We start from the raw sequence: 19,216 nt of genomic DNA on the forward strand, positions 1-19,216 counted from the left end.
GGAAAGGGGGGGGGGCGGAGAATCCTCCAACCCCAGGTTTCAGGGATCTGCTCCACCTTCAACCTGAGAAAGTGACCGCGGAAAGGGAGACTGGATATGGACAAACCCCCTCCCCTAGCCCGGCTCTGTTGGAGTGGGCTGAGTGGGGGCTGCGCTCGTCTGGGGGTGGCCTGTGGGGGGGCGGGGTGGAGGAAGGCTGAGCCTAGAAAGCCGGTGCCTTTCTGGAGTGGCAAGCAGTTGTGGTGGGGGAGGGGGTCGGAGTGGGCTCAGCCCTAGAGGGGAACTGAGGGCAGGGGCTGCGATCGATTAGTCCAAGTTTAGGCTAGGACAAGCAATTTGGTGTGTTGGAGCACTCTTGGTTTGTATACACAGCTGCTGAGACTTTGCCGGTGGGAGGGCCCCTGCAGCCTTCCCGCCCCCATCCCCGTCTGCTCCCCTCCCCCAGGCAGGCGGGTGCTGCCCTGAGGGAAGAAGGGGGAGCCGAGTCCAGGCTGGGTTGAGAGGCCTGTAACTTCAGTGAAAGTGTATGTGCTTGGATAGGGGTGGGGTGGGATGTTGCAGAAGCCGGCATGTGATCAAGGTGGATCCCAGGGTGCTGAAAAGGGCCTGTGGAGGTGGGAACAGAGCAAACACTGGCGTTTGGAGGCCAGGGAAGCAGGTTCTATAACCTGGATCTTGCAGGAATGGGGGTGGGGGTAGGGGGAATGACTCTTTGCCGCATCGCCTTGGGGAGAAGGCCCAGGACTCACCCTAGAGGCTCCTAACCTTTTTTAGCCTCGTACTTCGTGACTTTCAGCAGATTTTCCTTTCCTTCCAATTCGACATGAAAGGAAATAAATCCTAGAGAGATCGCTTTCAGGAGATCATAGTTATTTACCAGATATTCCCTTGATCCCCTGAAGTTTCTCTTGGGGGGACTCCTACCCAGAGGGGATTCCAACAGTAATTGCTCAGACTCAATAAAGAGCATATAATGTAACCCAGACAATGTAGCACCTAGGCTAGAATGCAGATACAGTGTAGCAGATATAGTATAGTGGGTAGCACACAAGTTGATGTGGGCTCCCAGGGCCACAGTCCAACCCTCACACACAGGTAGACTGACTGTTTCTCTGTAGGGAAAGGAGTTTTTCTGAAAGGTGATTTTCCACTCTGAGAGATTTATTTCATCAGCAGTTCCCAGGAGAGGAGTGTTCTCCTAACAGATGAATAATTGAGCTGCCTTTAGGAATCTGCCCTAATAAAGCACCGGGAGGTGGTGGGCTGCTGGGTCCCTTCCAGTGGGAGCTCAGGAATTGGCAGGGTTTTCTCTTCCCTTTGAGGGGCTGGATGAGGAGCCAGATGTTTGGGGAGCAGGCTGGGTATTAGGGGCTGCTGAGGGAAAGGGCCTCTGATAGTTATCTCCTGCTCTCTATGCCTGAGGAACAAAGAACAGAGCCGTGGCTTGTGTCTGTGAATTGACTCAGCTAGGGGGAAAAATGTTCTTATCATAAGGCAGAGAAATGGTCCCTTGTGAATTAACCCTTAGAGATCTCAGGGGGCCAGAGGAGGAACCAGGGTGGCACTCTTTGTTCGCTTGCGTGCCCGGCCCCCCCCCCCACTAAATCCATAATCTTTGGCTCTGCTGCCAGCAGGGGGCAGGGCAAGGGCATGATGGTGGGGGGTATCTCTTCTGAGCAGGCCACTCTGGGGGACCCCCTTGAGTTTCAGGAGCCACAGATTAGGATGAGATTGTGAGAGTGCCCCTAGGGGAACAGCAAGGATGGAGCAGGATTATAGGGGAATCTAATCTTGAAGGGTGGAGGAGAGGGGGATTTGTTATCAGTTATCGAAGTGCTGTCAACTAAACTTGGTGGATGCACCAGAACTGGGAACAATGGGGGGAAGCTGCTGAGGCAGATTTAGGATTGAGCTAAGGGAGAACTTCCTTTCAAAAAAATAGAACTAAGCAAACAAGGAATAGACTGCCTGGGAAGGAGCAAACTTCCCACCCTGAAGGTCTTCCATGGATGAGCACTTCCTTGTTAGGGATGTCCGTTTGATAGGGTGATTTTGAAGCCCCTAAGATTTGGAAATTGGGGTCATTCCCTAGGACTCTGGCCAAGCAGGACTGGTGATAAATAATAATAATCACCAACACTTATGTAGCAAGTTAAGGTTTGCAAAGCTCTTTCTTTATGTTATCTCATTTGATCCTGACAACCTGGGAGGTAGATGCTGCTATTATCATCACCCTCATTTTTGATGAAGAAACCAAAGTAGAGAGAAGTTAGGTGAGTTGCCCAGAGTCACATAGCTAATAGGTGTCTGGGGCAGGATTCAAACTCAGGTCTAATTGATCTCCAGTCCAATGTTCTATTTCCTCTACCACCCAGCTGCCTGAGATGGGCCTATGGTCTTCTCTAACAGGTATCCTGAGTTCAAATCCTGATTGACAGTAGCTGAATAACTGTGGACAAGTCCTTCTATCAGAGGAGTTAGAATTGAGATGGGCCTTGGTGGTCTTGTAGCCTTACTCCCTCATCTTACAAGGAGGCTGTGAAATGTTAAGTACTTTGCCTATGAAAGTCAGTCAGTGCATGCCAGCTTCTTCTACTCTTGTCCAGTTCTCATGGTCAGGAATTCAATTTTTCCTTATTGAGCTTAACTCTGCTTGCCTCTTTGTAACACAGAATGATAGATTGGGAGCTAGAAGGAACTTTAGGGGTCATCTGGTCTAGTGCCTTCATTTTACAGAAGAGGAAACTAGGTCCAGAGACCTTAGGTGACTTGGTTAAGGTCACACACTCCAAATGTAGAGTTGTTACTTCAAATGATGGCATTATCTTTTTTTTTTAATGAGGCAATTGGGGTTAAGTGACTTGCTCAGGGTCACCCAGCTAGTGTTAAGTGTCTGAGGCTGGATTTGAACTCAGGTCCTCCTGAATCCAGGGCCGGTGCTCTATCCACTGTACCACCTAGCTGCCCCAAATGATGGCATTATCTGCCTAGGCTCTTGGTGACTGATGGACCAAGAATTAGATTTAGATGCCTCTGAAGCTCCCTGTTGTTGGAAGTCAGCATCTGGCTGAGTGATCACTTGTTGTTGAGGAAATTCTTGTCCTGAAAGGGTCCGGCTAGATGATTTCTGAGGTCCTTTCCAACCCTGTGATTCTGTGGTCTAGGGATTCAGTGCCTGGCTCTGACCCTTCCCCCTGCTGCTGCAGAAATTATCTGCTAATTACATGTCCCTGGTTTCAATCCCTTAGTAAGCATTCTTATAGCATCATGATCTCTGTTGGAAGGAACTTGAGTGAATCTTCTCGCCCATGCTCACTCCTGCCTCCCTTTACAGACAAGTCAGCAGGCTCTTCAGGGAGAAGTGCCACATCCCACAGAGTGCGGGGAGCAGAGATGTGACTCCACCTGCAATCCCAGACCTTTTCCATAAACACACACTTCTTCCATGCGCTGAGATCTATGCTCCCTGTTGTTGGGGCCAGCCAGGAAAAATCCAGGACAATTATATCTCTGAGCTACTGGCTGAGGAATTGTTTTTTCTCTTGTGGTGATGACTCTTGTGGCGGTCATTAGGGCTGACCTCAGAGATCCAGAGACTTGAAGATGCACAGGCACTTGATCCTTATTATATTGAGGGATCCCTGCTCTTCTCAAGTGCTTTCTAATATTCCCAATATATTCCACCCCATAACCCCCTAACTTTCTAGAGAGAAAGAGGAAGTGTTTCATTCTGTCATTTTCTCTTCTTGTTCTTCCTAATTTCCCTTTGAAATGTGCTTTATTTTTTTAAAAAAATCAGTTAAAACCAACCAAAATATAATGGTTCATGCAACATTTCATTCCTATATGCTACCTCCAACTCTCTACTGAGAGAGACAAGTGTTTCATCCTAGACAATATTAACCAGAATTTAGCTGCCTTTTAAAACTATATCATTGTATTTTTTTTGTCTTTTTATCACCCTCATTCCCAAACATTTCCCTGCTTAGTGAATAATCCCTTAAGAGGTGGTTTTTTTTTTTAAAGAAGAGGAATGGGGGCAGCTAGGTGGCATAGTGGATAAAGCACTGGCCCTGGATTCAGGAGGACCTGAGTTCAAATCCAGACACTTGACACTCACTAGTTGTGTGACCCTGGACAAGTCACTTAACCCCCATTGCCCACCAGCCCCCCCCCAAAAAAAACACAACAAAAAAAATTAGAAGAGGAACAAATGAGCAAAATGAACCAATACTTCAATCAAACCTGACAGTATTTGCAATGTTTCCACTCCTAGGCACCCCTTTCCCCCCCCACTGCTGTGAAGAACCAGCTATTGAGTTTTCTCCATTCTTTTCCTGGCCCCAAGATCAATCATTTGAGCTTCATTTAGTAGTAGTTGTTTCCATTGATGTAGCTGGAGTCATTGTGTGTTATTTTCCCTGTTCTGCTCATTTAACTTTGTATCAGTTGGTCAGTCTTCCCATGTTTTTCTCTGTTTTTCATAGTCATAGCTGAAAATAGACTGGATAGGGTGCATTTTTTTTTTAAGTATATTGGGAACCTGGAGGGTGAGCAAGATGGGTAGGCAACTGAAACCATGGTCATGTGGTGAAGAGTTGAAAGAACTAAAGCTGTTAAAACCCTCTTTGTTTGGAAGAGTATTTAGATGGTTCCAGAAGCCTGCTGGAGAGGATCGCAGTTGCACCTAAGCTTCAGATCCTTCCTCTGCACTTTGTGCCTGTGGGCAAGTCATGCCATTCTTTGAGGCTCAGTCGTGTCATCTGTAAAATGGGTGGGGGGAGGGTAGGATTCTAACCTCAAAGGCCTCTTGTGGTTCTAGCCCCGTGACCTTAGGAAGTTCATTTCATTTCCCTCAGCCTCAGTTTCCTCACTTGTAAAATGAAAGGGGTTGCCCTAAATGACCTTCTGTACTCATTGATAGTTTCCTCCCGATCTTCCTGACTCCATTTCCAGCATTCTCTTTGTCTCATTCATTGTTTCATCAAATATTCAGGTCTCTTTTGTGCCATGCACTTTGCCAGGTGTTGTGGGTAGATACAAGTTTAAAGCAGACAGAGTTCCTACTTTCATGGAGCTTATAACCTAATAGAGGACATTTGCTGAAAGTTCCAGATGCTTTTGAGAGGCAGCCTGGCACAGACTGAGAGCTGGTCAAAAGGCCCAAGTTCAAGTCTGACCTCGCCCATCTCCTGGGTGTGTAGGGTCAGGTCCACTCTATTGTTTTTGTCCTAGCCCCAAGTCAGTAAGAATCCTCCCCCCTCCCCCCTCCCCCAGTATTGGCTGTAGCATCCATCGGACTGTTCAAGTGGGAAGGAACCGACTTTCTTTTTCTCTGTGAACTATCGAAGCTTAGCAGGGCTGCCCAGGAGCTTTTCTCACTGGCCCGTCTTCAGAGTTCCAAAGGTTTTTCCCAGTCTCTTTAGACTTCAGGAACTTAAGAAGCAGAAATCCAAGTCCTGGCACTTGGCATTTTGAACATCCCTGTCCTCTCTTGGCTATTGAGTTGGTGGTGAGATTTAGAAAATTGGGGTTTTAGGACAGGCACCAAGCCAGCTCTGTGTAAGGAATGGGGAAGGCTCATTTAAGTCCTCCTTGGATGCTTAGCAGCTGTGTGACCTGGGGCAAGTCATTGTATTTTTGATCCTCATCTGTAAAGTTGGGGATGCCGTTCATTCTTGTACTTTCTGCCTTGCGGGCATTATTTCTGTGAAGCACATTGAAAACCTTGTAAGTTGTATATGTGATCTATTCTTATTCATCTCAGAGGGAAAAAATGATACATCCTTTGGAAATCATCACAGGGGGTAGTCTCTGTGGGGACATGTGTGGTAGGGGTTAGGCCAACAGTCTTGTAGTCTGGCTCACCTACTTTTCTTGTTCTTCCTCTACTCCCCACCCCCTTCCCCAGACAGGCTTGGAGGCAAGCCCAGTTGATGGACCCGTCCCAGGCCGGATGGACCCAGGGCCAGTGTACCATGGGGAGGAACGGCGGCTGAACACTCCTAGGGCCCCGGTCAATGGGGCCGGAGAACCGGCTGGGCCGGGACTACTTGGAGTTGGAGGAGTGTGGCAGGTCGACCAGAAGCCTGATTGGGAACCTTCACCCAGCCCTGCTCATGCTGCCCACCCAGAAGATGCCCATGACCTCGTGGCCTTCTCAGCAGTGGCTGAAGCTGTTTCCTCCTATGGGGCCCTCAGCACTCGCCTCTATGAGACCTTCAATCGGGAGATGAGCAGGGACGGTGGTGGCGATCTCAGTGGCCCTCAACCTGGCCCTGAGAGCTATTCTGCAGGGGGAGAGGACCTGGATACCCTTCAGACAGCCCTGGCACTGGCCCGCCATGGTATGAAGCCACCCAACTGCAACTGTGACGGGCCCGAGTGTCCTGACTACCTCGAGTGGCTGGAGGGAAAAATCAAATCTGTAGCTGTAGGGGGAGGGGAGGACCGGCCTCGGCCACCAGAGTCTTTGCCTCCAAGTGAAGTGGGACTCCCCACACCAGGTCCCCTCCATCCTGGTGATGTGGGCCTCCCTGCACCAGGGCCCCTCCATCCTGGTGATGTGGGCCTCCCTGCACCAGGGCCCCTCCATCCTGGTGATGTGGGCCTCCCTGCTCCTGGGCCCCTCCATCCTGGTGATGTGGGCCTCCCTGCACCTGGGCCCCTCCATCCTGGTGAAGTGGGCCTCCCTGCACCTGGGCCCCTCCATCCTGGTGAAGTGGGCCTCCCTGTTCCTGGACCCCTCCATCCTGGTGAAGTGGGCCTCCCTGCTCCTGGGCCCCTCCATCCTGGCGAAGTGGGCCTCCCTGCTCCTGGGCCCCTCCATCCTGGTGAAGTGGGCCTCCCTGCTCCTGGGCCCCTCCATCCTGGTGAAGTGGGCCTCCCAGCCCTGGGCCCTGGGCCCCTTCTCAGCCCTGATGCTCCCCAGCTGCACTCACCCAATGGTCTGCCACTTTCAGAGAGTGCCCTAAACATCGCCAAGGAGAAAAACATCAGCCTGCAGACAGCCATTGCCATAGAAGCCCTCACCCAGCTCTCCTCCACCCTGCCCCAGCCATCCCCCTGCCCACAGTCCAAGGCCTTATCCCCCAATCCTCCTTTTCGACCTCCTCAGTCTTACCTTCGGACCTCCCCGTGGCCTGTGGGACCAGCTGAAGAGCCTCAGTCCTGTGCTCCTGAGAGTTCAGCCTTCCCTCCAGTGGCCCCCCGCACTGAGTTTCCTGAGGTCTGGGGCCCAGACACACCACCTGTGACACCTTGCACCTCCTGGCCAGTCCCCCGCACTGGCCCTGACCCCATGGCCGAGCTGGAACAACTTCTGGGCAGCTCCAGTGACTACATCCCGTCGTCTTTCAAACGGCCCGAAGTCCTGCCTACCAAGCCCAAGATCAAGGTTGAGCCCCGCTCCCCCCCTGCCCCTGCTCCCAGTCCCCGGAAGGAGGCACCCACTCCACCCTCGGATCCTGACACCCACCGAAAGGTCCAGTCAACTCTCCAACAGCACCTGCATCACAAGCGCAGCCTATTCCTTGAGCAGAACCAGGGCAGTGCCTGCCCCAGGGCCTCCTCGGTGCCCCCCGCCCGGGGCTGGTGGGCCCCTCCAATTCCCAGGACCCCACGGCCCTCTGACAAACCTGTCAAGGAAAAGAAGAAGAAACAGCTACCCGCAGTCGGTGGCCTGGTGGGTGGTGAGAAACGGGCCCTAGGGCTCAAGACAGTCACCCGGAAGATAGTTCAAATTAAGAAGCCCAAGGTACGGGACTCCCACCCTCGCTTCATGCCTCTGCGCCAGATCAACCTGGAAGTGTTGAGGAGCCCTGCTCCTGGAGACCCAAAGGCAGGTGCCACTCCTCCGCTGCCTCCCTGCAGGGGCACCTCCATGCCCGCAGTCCCAGCCCCTTCCCATGCATTATTTGCACCAGGTCCCTCTGGGGGTAGCCTTCTGCCCCCTACTCAGGAAATGGCTTGTCCCAGCCTTGCCGCCGCCCTGCAGTCCAGCCCCGCTGTGCCCCTGGTCCCCCCTGACGACAAGCTGGAGGAGCTCTTTCAGCAGTTTGAAGCAGAGTTTGGGGACAACTTTGGCCTGGCAGCTGCCCCCCCAGCCCCTGCCTGCTCCCCCGAGCACCTGGCATCCTGTGTCTTGCGCCCTGAGAGCCCCTTCTCTGGGCGCTCCCGAAAACAGATGAAGATTGAGGCATCAGGTTCTGTGGCTGTGATTTCTACCACCTGCCTGGAGGCAGAAGAAGAGGGCCTAGAGATGCCCACCAAGCAGGAGCACACGGCCACTCCCAACCTCCGGGGCTTCCTGGAGTCTCCACTCAAGTACCTGGACACCCCCACCAAGAACCTGCTAGACACACCCTCCAAGAGAGCCCAGGCCGAGTTCCCCGTCTGTGAGTGCGTTGGTGAGTCTTGTCCTCTTGTGTTCCAACTCTCAGGGCTCTTGAGGAGGAAGGGGTTTTCTGTTTGTCGCTCTATCACCGTGTTTGGCCGATGAGGACACTGAGGGACACACAGGTGAAGTGGTTTGTCCAGGGCCATGGCTCTGGGGGTGAGGGAGGAGTGAACATTGTGTCTTTAGGGCTTGCTCTTATCCTCCCTCCTCGGCCCAAGGGAACCTTTACAAAACATGTAGTGGTAGGAAAGGGTCAGGGAAGAGAGCTAGCTTTTCAGCCCTCCACTTAGGACCTGAGTTTTTCCCCTTAGCTTTAGTTTGGGTCTTAGAGATTTGGGTCTCCTCCCTTCTCTCCAGCAGTGTGCTTTGTGTCCCCAGCAGGCTAAAGGAGTAGACAGAGGAAAGACCTGAGTTCAAATCCATCCTCAGACATTTTACTGTGTAACCCTGGGCACTTAACCTCTGTCTACTTCAGTTTTCTCATCTGTAAAATGGAAATGATAAGACATAGTATCTACCTACCAGGGTGATTATGAGGAGAAAATGAGAATCACTGTAAAGCACTTTGCAAACCTTAAAGGGCTATGTGATGGCTTTATTTTATTTTATTTTTTTTTGCGGGGCAATGGGGATTAAGTGACTTGCCCAGGGTCACACAGCTAGTAAGTGTCAAGTGTCTGAGGCCAGATTTGAACTCAGGTACTCCTGAATCCAGGGCCGGTGCTTTATCCACTGTGCCACCTAGCCGCCCCGATGGCTTTATTTTTATCCACATTGTTGTTGTTGTTGTTATCACTGTTATTCCTTTGTTTTGTTTTGTTTTTTCGCGGGGTAATGGGGGTTAAGTGACTTGCCCAGGGTCACACAGCCAATAAGTGTCTGAGGCTGGATTTGAACTCAGGAACTCCTGAATCCAGGGCTGGTGCTCTATCCACTGCGCCACCTAGCCGCCCCCACTGTTATTCCTTTGGATGGCCTCCGGTGAACTTCTAGGAGAACCCTAGGTAGAAAATTTTGGTCTATGATTCTTTCTTCCATTGCCCTGGGTGCCAGGCATGACTGGAGCTAACCTCCATTCCTGGTTCCTCACTCCACACCTCCCAGCCTTATGAAAGGCTCCTGTGCTCTCCCAGGTCTCAGGTTAAGAAAAATAAACTAAGGACAGAACAGGAGGCTGTGTCTTTGATAAGGGCAGGTTAGGGCTTCATGATGGGGAGATCTCAGGGATGCCAAAAAGTCTTCCTTCGGTACCTTTGGAGAAAGCCCAGGCTAGCCCAAATATCCAGACCCACTGGCATAAAAGGGGGTCAGGATTGGCTTCTCAAAGATGAGGTTTTAGCTAGGACTTGAAGCTAGGAAAGCCAGGAGAAGGTGGGAGAGGATTCCAGACAGGAGAGAGAGCCGCTGGACACATCTAGCACTGGGGGAGGCAGGGAATTGTGGGTGGAGCAGCAAGAAGGCAAGTATATGGAGGAGAGAAAAAGTTGTAGGAGAGGCGCATGCACTTGTCATGAGCACATGCGCACATACACACACACACACACACACACACACACACACACCAGTAAGCAGGTTATGACCCACATGAAGCTCCAGCCAACAAGAATGGGAAGAAGTGGTCAGACAGGTAGGAGGAGAACCACAGGAAAGGTGGGGTTTATAAAGACCTGGAGACCAAGGAGAGCAGGGGGTAACAATATCACAAGCCACAGAGAGGTCAGGAAGATGGAGGACTGAGAGAAGGCCATTGGACAGGACAGGGCAATGCTGGCTTGAGATGTTCACATAGGCCTCATCCACTGGGAAAGGTCTTCATCTGTCTGTGAGCCACAGACGATCTGGCTTCCATGCCTCTGTCTGTGGGTAGCACCCCAGTATCTCTTCCAAGGGAGGTGATTATCCTCTGTTGGCTGCATTGGTCAGGCCCCTGGCTTATTTCTCCTCTTCATCTCTGGATGTTAGATTTGGACATGTGCTAGCTAGGTCTAGTGAAGAGCAGGAAGCATGGTGAGGGCCAGCCACAGGTACCACGTCATAGAGCAGTCCATTCAACACGTGTCTGCTCTGCTAGCTGCCAGCAATCTAGAGAGAACACTGAAAACGGTCCCTTCCTTCAAAGACCTAACCCACTGGGTTAAATAAGTAAATACATGACCAGATAAAGTGAGTACTCGAATGCAGACAAATATATGGATGTGACAAAGTCAACAGGATGATGTAGGCAAAGTCAATGCAGAACTGTATCGTGGGTAAATACAGTGTAACTGAAGCAGAGGGATACAGGGTGATTCTTTCCTGGAAAAAGGACATGAGAGGGAGAGCACCCTTTTTAGGGGCATCCTCTGAGGACTGGACACCTCTCCGTCCCTGTAGACCACAAGTGCTTTACTTGGGGGTCCGTGAATTTGGTTTATAAAAAATCTTTGGACAGTTGGACGTCAGCATAATTGGGATCCTTTGTATTACTGTGATTTGATTTTGTCCATTTATAGCACGCTTCTGAGAAGGGGTCGAAGAATAGGCTTCACCCAGATGCCCAAGATGCTCCTTGGTCTGCCCTTCAGAGATGCTTGTGGTCACCTGTTAGGATCTTCTTCAGACCAGATATTCACAGTCACTTCTGCAGATGCTGCTGATGTGGACTCAGGGGTCCCTTCAGCTCTGTGACAACTCTTCATCACCTTTGCTTTATCCATCCATCCACCCCCATTGCCACCTCCCTCCACCCACTCTGAAAATAAATGTCAACAGGAATTTCTAAGTGAGGCAAAAGGCAAAGTAATATATGACTGACCTCTTCCAGTTCCAAGTCCTTGGGGCCCTGATATTGGGCAGCTAGCTCCCAATTCCTTCCCCCAAGAGGTGGAGGACCCTCCTTCAGAAGAGCTCCCATTTCCCCTCTCCTCCTCAGAGTTCCAGAGGATCATTCTCCTCATTTTGCAGATGAAGAAACTGAGGCTCAGAGAGATGAGAGAGTCTGGCCATATTCATAACAGTGGGACCAGACTCAGGATTTACTCTGGCACTGCTGGCTTCAAACCCTTTTCCTTCCTGCCCTTAGTTCATTGTTAATTAGCAGATCAAGCACAAGGGTAGCGTGGTGGATAACTTGGTGGAAGGAGGCCATGTGACTTGGAGGAGACCATACTTGTGACTCTGGAATGGGAAGATCTGGATTCAAATCCTGCCACAGACGCTTTTACTACATTGGTAATATCAAAAAGTCACTTTACTGCAGAGCCTCAGTTTCCTCATCTGTAAAATGAAGGGGCTGAACTATTTGGCCTTTGAAGCCCCTTCTGGCCATTTAGCTTCCTGGGCCTCAGTTTCCTCTTCTAACATGAGGGGAGTTAGAGACTAGACATCCTCGCCAGTCCCTCAAAAACAGGTGGGAGTGAGACACCAAGTGCCCCATTGGTGGAGCCACAAGGCAGGCTGAGAATTTGGGACCTTCAAGGGTCAGGGAGGCTGAGTTGTCATGTTCTCCATCCCTTCATCCTGTGACGTGAGTGCTAGCAACTCCTGGGGATAGGAGTATTGACCTTTCCATTTACTGCCCATCACAGAGTGTGTGTTAAGCACCTCCTAAGTGCCACATACTGGCATACAAAAATGGGGGGAGAGTCTTTGCCTTCAGGGAGTTTATATTCTACTGAGGGATTTACCAGTTAATAAATAGAAAATACATACAATATAATTTGGGGAAAAGGGGTGGCACTTGATCCAAGCCTTGAAGAGAGAGAGAGAGAGAGCGCATTCCAGACTGGAGGGACAGCAAGTACAAAGGCATTGAGACCGGAAACAAAGCATCAAATAGGTCAGTGTGTGGATTAGAAAGTAAAGTCTGTAATTGGGGAAAACGAGAGATTTGAGATGCTAGCTTGGAGCCAGATTTTAAAGGGGCTTTAAATCCTAACTTGAGATGTTTACATTTTATCTCAGAGGTACTAGGTAGCCAATGTAGCTTCTTGAGTAGAGAAGTGACCACACTTGTGATTTAGGAATTACCCATTTGGTTGCTATGTGAAAGATGGATAGGAGAAAGGAAGAGACTTGATTAAAGGAATACAATTAGGAGGTGCACTCATGAGAATGGTAAGCTTCTTTTGAGTAGGATTTGTCTGAATACTTATATCCCCGATCCAGAGCAACAGTGCCTGACACAGAGTAGGTGCATAGTAAATCCTTGCTGATTGATTACTGGATTACAGTACTCTGAGAGGATGGATGAAGCCTGAACTGTGGGGTTGCCATGTCAAATTGATTACATTTTAATATTTATTTTTTTTCAGTGGTAAAAAAATTTTTAGCCTTTTTTTTTTTTTACAATTTTGAGTTCCAAATTCTCTCATTCTTTCCTTCCCCTCCTCCCTCCCTGAGACAGTAAGCAATTTGATAAAGGTTATACATGTGCAGTCATGCAGAACATATTTCCATATTAGTCATGTTGTTAAAGAAAACACAGACCAAAAAAAAACACAACCCAAGAAAAATAAGGTTAAAAAAAGGCTGCTTTGATCTGTATTCAGATTCTATCAGTTCTTTTTCTGGAGGTAGCTAGCATTCTTCATCATAGATCCTTCAGAATTGTCCTGGATCTTTTTAATCGCTGAAAATAGCTGTCATTGGCAGTTGATCATTATCCAATATTGCTGTTACTGTGTACAATATTTTCCTGGTTCTGCTCACTTCACTTTGCATCAGTTCATGAAAATCTTTCCAGGTTTTTCTGAAATCCTCCCTCTCATCATTTCTTATAGCGCAATAGTACTCCATCACAATCATATACCACGATTTGTTCAGCCATTCCCCGACTGATGGGAATCCTTTCAATTTCCAATTCTTTGCTACCTTAAAAAGACCTGCTATAAATATTTTTGTACACATAGATCCTTTTGGTTGTTTGTTTTTGTTTGTTTTATTGTTGTTGTTTTGGTCGGGCAGTGAGGGTTAAGTGACTTGCCCAAGGTCACACAGCTAGTAAATGTCAAGTGTCAAGTGTCTGAGGCTGGATTTGAACTCAGGTGCTCCTGACTCCAGGGCCAGTGCTCTATCCACTGTGCCACCTAGCTGCCCCCCATATAGGTCCTTAAAAAAAAAAAAAAACATGTCTGGGCTACAGACCCAGGAGTGGTATTGCTAGGTGAAAGAGTATGCACAGTTTTATAGCCCTGTGGATTGCCATGTACATTAAAGGAAAAGGTTGTGATGAGAAGGTTATTAGCCAGAGGCATGTGCAGGAGATAAAGGCAAATTGGAGAAGAGGAGAAAAGGGAGTGAGTGAGAATCAGGAACAAGAATAAGAGGAAAGAGCATGATGGAGTAGTGGGTGATTAGGTGCCACTAAAGCCCTCCCCCCAGCTACCTGCCATTCCTCATAGGGGCTGTAGGCTGTCTCTCTCCCCCCACTCCTTACTCTGAGCTCATGGAAGACTCATTCCCCTTCATTGGCAGGTTGTCTGTCTCTTGACCCTGCACCTTGGTCAGCAAAGGGCACTCTTAGTCAGTTCCCCCCTTTTCCTGCTGTGGCCCAGAAGAACCCCATTGCTAATGGCTGCTTTCCAGGTCCCTGGCGCCAGAGTGCTGAGATGAGAGGAATTACCCTGCAGGGAAGAAGCATACTTTAGTGCATGGTGATAATTACACTGGGCCGGCTTTTCTCATCCAAGCATGGTACAGACTGGTTGGGGCTCTGACTGTTCTTGCCCATAGGCAGCTGCTTTCTCAAGTGAAGGTGTCCACTGGCCACGTCTAATTACATCATATCCCTTGCTCTCAAACTTAGAGCTGGTAAGACAGGTCTTATCACCTCCTTCTCTCATAGCAGAGGTTCTCAAGTCTACTACTGTGGATTAGCAATGAAATGTGGAGGCGTGTCCACAGTGGAGGGCCACAGGGTTCTGATCTTGATGTATCAATGACTTGGGTACAGGACTAGAGAACATGCTTTTGACAGTTACAGATCACCAAAGCCAGGGGCTAACTTACTTGCTGGGTGCCAATTTGGGTGATGAGTCAATGTTGATGGGCATTTCATGGACTTGTTTAGGAACAATTAAGGTGTACACAATATGGAAGGTACAGGTGATGGAGAAAGTGCCTTGCCTTTTGGTGGCCTTCAAGTTATACATAAATAGCATGCTAAGAGCCCCAGAATTACTCATATTATCATAGGCTCCACTGAGAATGGCAGAGGCCAAGCTCTGTAAGGATTCTTGCCCTAGGCAGGCCATGTCTGAAGGCCACCATATTTGATGGACAATCTGAATAAACTGGAGAGTATCGAAAGAAAGGAAATAAAGGAAAAGAGAAGTTTGAGGGAGACCCATGGGAGTTCTCTTCAGGAATCTGAAGGGCTAGTTCATGGTAGAGGGATTTCACTGATTCTGCTAGATCCCAAAGGGCAGAACAAAGCAATGAAGGGATATTTGTGAGAGTTCATTGATCTTCATTTAAAGAATGATCCTCTAGCAGTCAGCTCTTGGCTGCCTCTGGAGTTGTTTCCACCTCATTGACTGGAGGTTCTCCTTCGGATAAAATCTGGATGGCCCTTTGCTGGTGATGGTAGAGCAGATTCTCAGTAAAATGTGGATCTAAAGGTGACAGGAATGAGGAAACCAGGGGACAGGAAGGGAATGTGATTTGCCCAAGGTCAAGCATGTTATATATATATATATATATATATATATATATATATATATATATATATATATATATATATATATATATATATATATATATATCAGAAGTGGGATTTAAACCCAGGTCCACGTGTTGCCTCTCCAACTCCAGTGAAATTTTTCAGTTATCAGTTTCATAGACTGAGAACTACAAGGAACCCTGAAGGCTCTTGATTCCCACTCCCTTATTTTACAGTGGAGGAAATTGAGACTATAGAAGTTAAGAGACTTGCCTTGTCACTAATTTTTTTTTTTTTAAAGAATTCAGACTGGGGCTTCATTAATAAAGACAGAGTGGATAATCCTGGCATACCTGGCCCTGGACAGAGCACATTCACATTTTAGAAATGATGTGCAAAAAAAAAAAAATTATGTTTAATCACAATGACTTGAGAAATAAAGCCCCTTAGCCACCCATTCCCTGAACCATTCCATACTACAACCTACCCAACAAGGGGCCATATCCAGCCACATGAAGATGGCTGACTCAGGGACCCAAACCTTTCAATACACTTTCCACTTTGGGGCAGCTCTCATTGGGAGGTAGGGTCTCCTGACAGCCAGCGTAACATCACCTGCTCGCCATGGCCCTTCACTGCTTTTGGTTCTGCCCTGCCTGCTGGAACCAAAGGCCCTCCATGAGATGCTCCAAGTACTTGGGACAGCCACCGTGGATGGCCTCACTGAGTCTTCTCCAGGCTAACTGGCTCCAGTTCATCTAAAGCTCTTCCCATGACTTGGAATCAAGGTTCTTTGCCATCAACTTTTCTTAGTCTTCATTCAACTTGACTGATTCACAGCATCCGATATTATCGACCACCCACTCCTGGCTATTCTTTTCTTGCCTTCAATGACACTGTCCTTTCTTGATGTCATCCTAGATTTTTGCTTCCCTTCTCTGCTTCACTTAAACAGTCATCTGTTCCCCACTTCCTTTGAAACACCTCCTCAAAAAATGCCCCTTCCCCTTAACAATAACATCCTGAAGCTAGTTAGCAAAACTTCTCTCTAACAGAGTTTTGATGTAGTACACATCTCCTTTGGTGTTGGTAGTTTACAAATCATTTTCTTCCCTTTAATTTTTGGTTTTTGGTTTTTTGGTGAGGCAATTGGGGTTAAATGACTTGCCCAGGGTCACACAGCTAGTAAGTGTCAAATGTCTGAGGCCGGATTTGAACTCAGGTCCTCCTGACTCCAGGGCTGGTGCTCTAGCCACTGTGCCACCTAGCTGCCCCTCCCTTTAATTTTTAAAACATTCTACATCACCTACATTTTCCCACGGAACATCCTCTTTACAATCATTTCTCTTCTGATTCGATCAACATTGATTTTATTTATGAAGAATTATTTTATTGTATGTTGTCCAGATTGTCTTTTACCTTTTAGTATCTCCAGTTTATTTAGCTAAAAATTCTTTCCCCCATCCCTCTTCCCTCTCCCTTTTCTTCCCCTCCCTCCACCCATGCCTGTGGTTGTGAAAGGTTTCTCTTCATTTTTAATGGTTTGATATTTTACAAACAAGATACAAATGCATTTGGCCCTTCCTAGGGCATAGATTGTGGAAGGTGATGGTCTAATTAGAATGCCTTCCTAATGGCTTTCCAGTTTTCCCAGACCACATCTTCAAAGTCATAACATTCACTGAAAGGTTCTGAGAATCCAAGAAATACTTGTGTTTGGCGACTCTTAAAAATGCATTTCATTTGATAGGGCAAAATATGCTCTAGCTGAAGGCCCTGCTCCAACAGTGGTATGTCATGGGGTCATAGATTCAGAGCTGGAAGGGATCATCAAATCCAATACCACTTGTTTTACAGAGGAGTGAGAGATTAGTGTGCCCAAGGTCACGATGTGAACTCAGGTCTCCTGGATCCCACATCCAGTGCTCTTATCCACTATGCCGCACTTACATGTTCAAATCATACAGTATTTCTTTATTGCCCCCAAGTTTTATTTTTTATATTTTACTCTAGTTACATTCAAAGATGATTTTTTTTCTTTCTTTCTTTCTTTTTTTTTTTTTTAGTGAGGCAATTGGGGTTAAGTGACTTGCCCAGGGTCACACTGCTAGTAAATGTTAAGTGTCTGAGGCCGGATTTGAACTCAGGTACTCCTGACTCCAGGGCCAGTGCTCTATCTACTGTGCCACCTAGCTGCCCCCAAAGACAATTTTTAACAGTCTTTTTTTAAACAATTTTGAGTTTTAATTTTTTTTTTCCTTTTCTCCTCTCCCCCTAAGATGGTGAGCAATTTGATCTAGGTCATATATGTGTGATCATGTAAAACGTTTTCATGTTAGTCATGTTGTGGAAGAAGAAACATGCGCGCGCACGCACACACACAAAATGAAGTGCTTTGCTCTGTCCTGCAGGATTTATTAAACAACAGAGATTATTTTGTTTAGCCATCTGATTGTAAATATCAGTCTCTTAGAACAGTTTCCCTGTGAATAGAGATTGTGTCCATGTGTTTGTATCTCAGTACAAACCAAGATAGAAAAGATTGGAGCCCCCAGTGTAGCCAGGAGAGTCCTCCCCTCTTCCCCTTCCACTGCATCTGCAGTTCCCTCCCCCCCCACTGCCTTAGTCCTCTAGAACTTGGGAAATTCTCCAGCAGATACAAGGACTTGGGGCTGCCCGTCTTGTGTTCCACCGCTTGTCCCTCTCCTGGCGGAGGCTCCTGGGCACTTGCCTTCCTGCCTTATTGCTCCGGGCTCTTGCCCCTTGCTGTCCCTCCTGCTCCCCCCACTCTGATATCATTGTCCCTCTGGTTGCTGTGCTCAGTTTTGCCCAGCAGCTTCACGTGCTGGCTGCTGAACTGAATCCCAGCTAATGGTGCTTCCACAGAGGAGCCACACTGGCCTCAGGGTCAGGGGGGTCTGAGTTCCAGTCCTTCACCTGTGACCTACTGGCGGTATGATGTTAGGCAAGTCATACCTCTTTCTAGGCAACTCCTGAAGACTCTAAGTGGTTGAGAAGGTGCCAGCTTCCACTCTGGGGCTGCCCCATGCCAGTCTCTATTCCTAGGGCCTTTTTCTTTCAAATCCCCCTTTTTCTTGGTGGGCCTTCTTCTCCCCTACCCCCACCCCCACCCTTGCAAAGTCAACACGTAACAATCTGGTCACCTGCTTTTTCCAGGTCACGCCTTCCACTCATGGGGTCTTCTTGGGCAACTACTGCCAAATCCAGGGCCTTTCTGTCCTTGGTCATTGTTCCCTTCCAGCCCCCAGGCTCAGTCTTTCCTTTCCTTGTAGCTTGGCCTCTTCTACCTGGGTGAAGTCAGGCAGATTGACTCAGGCCCCTCCTGTAGCCTCTTCCCCTGAAGGGGAGGGGAGAAGGGCAGATCTGGAGGCTCTGAACAGGGCCGAAAGGAGAAAGGTTCATGTCCCCCATTACATGAACTCCCCAAGGGCCTCAGTTTGTCTTGCTCTGTCTGTTTGTCTTTCTCTGACAAAAGGACTCATACCCCTTGTCTTCACCCACCCACATCTCCGTAGCTGAGTCTCAAATTTACCTGTATTGGGTTTTTTTGAGTTCTAAAGTATTTTTTTTCCCGTTACATGTAAAGATAGTTCTCAACTTTTGTTTATACAAGCTTTCCAATTTCAGATTTTTCTCCCTCCCTCCCCTCCCTCCCCCCTCCCCTAGATAGCAGGCAATATGATACAGGCAATATGATACAGGCAATATGATACAGGCTACATACATACATATATATATATATATATATACACACACACACACACACACACATTAACATTAAACATATTTCTGCATTAGTCATGTTATAAGAGAAAAATCAGAGCAATGACGAAAAACCTCAAAATAGCAAAACAACAGCACCTAAAACAAAAGAAATAGTATGGTTCATTCAGCATCTATATGCCACAGTTCTTTTTTTTTTTTTTCTTCCTTTATTTGGAGTTCCTCTTCCATCACAAGTTCCCTGGAACCCTTCTGTACCATTGCATTGTTGAGAAGAATCTAGTCCATCACAGTAGATCAACACTCAATGTTGATGATACTGTGTACCATGTTCTTCTGGTTCTGCTCATCTCACTCATCATCAGCCCACGCAAGACCCTCCAAGTCTCAAATTTACCTGTATTGTTAATCCTGAGTTTTCTTCTAAGCACCAC

The 19,216-nt window shown here is 48.1% G+C and overlaps 1 protein-coding gene across 2 annotated transcripts in view; it reads left to right on the forward strand.

Annotated features, from left to right (window-relative positions):
- The window catches only part of TET3 (tet methylcytosine dioxygenase 3), a 145,982-nt gene that overhangs the window by 83,746 nt on the left and 43,020 nt on the right, over positions 1–19,216 (forward strand). For both annotated transcript variants that reach the window (XM_043986352.1, XM_043986353.1), the window contains one exon: positions 5,912–8,408. In XM_043986352.1, the coding sequence (XP_043842287.1) occupies positions 5,912–8,408 (2,497 nt within the window). The remainder of the gene's footprint in view (positions 1–5,911; positions 8,409–19,216) is intronic.

The sequence above is a fragment of the Dromiciops gliroides genome, chromosome 2 (genome assembly GCF_019393635.1).
Source record: "Dromiciops gliroides isolate mDroGli1 chromosome 2, mDroGli1.pri, whole genome shotgun sequence".
NCBI lineage: Eukaryota > Metazoa > Chordata > Mammalia > Microbiotheria > Microbiotheriidae > Dromiciops > Dromiciops gliroides.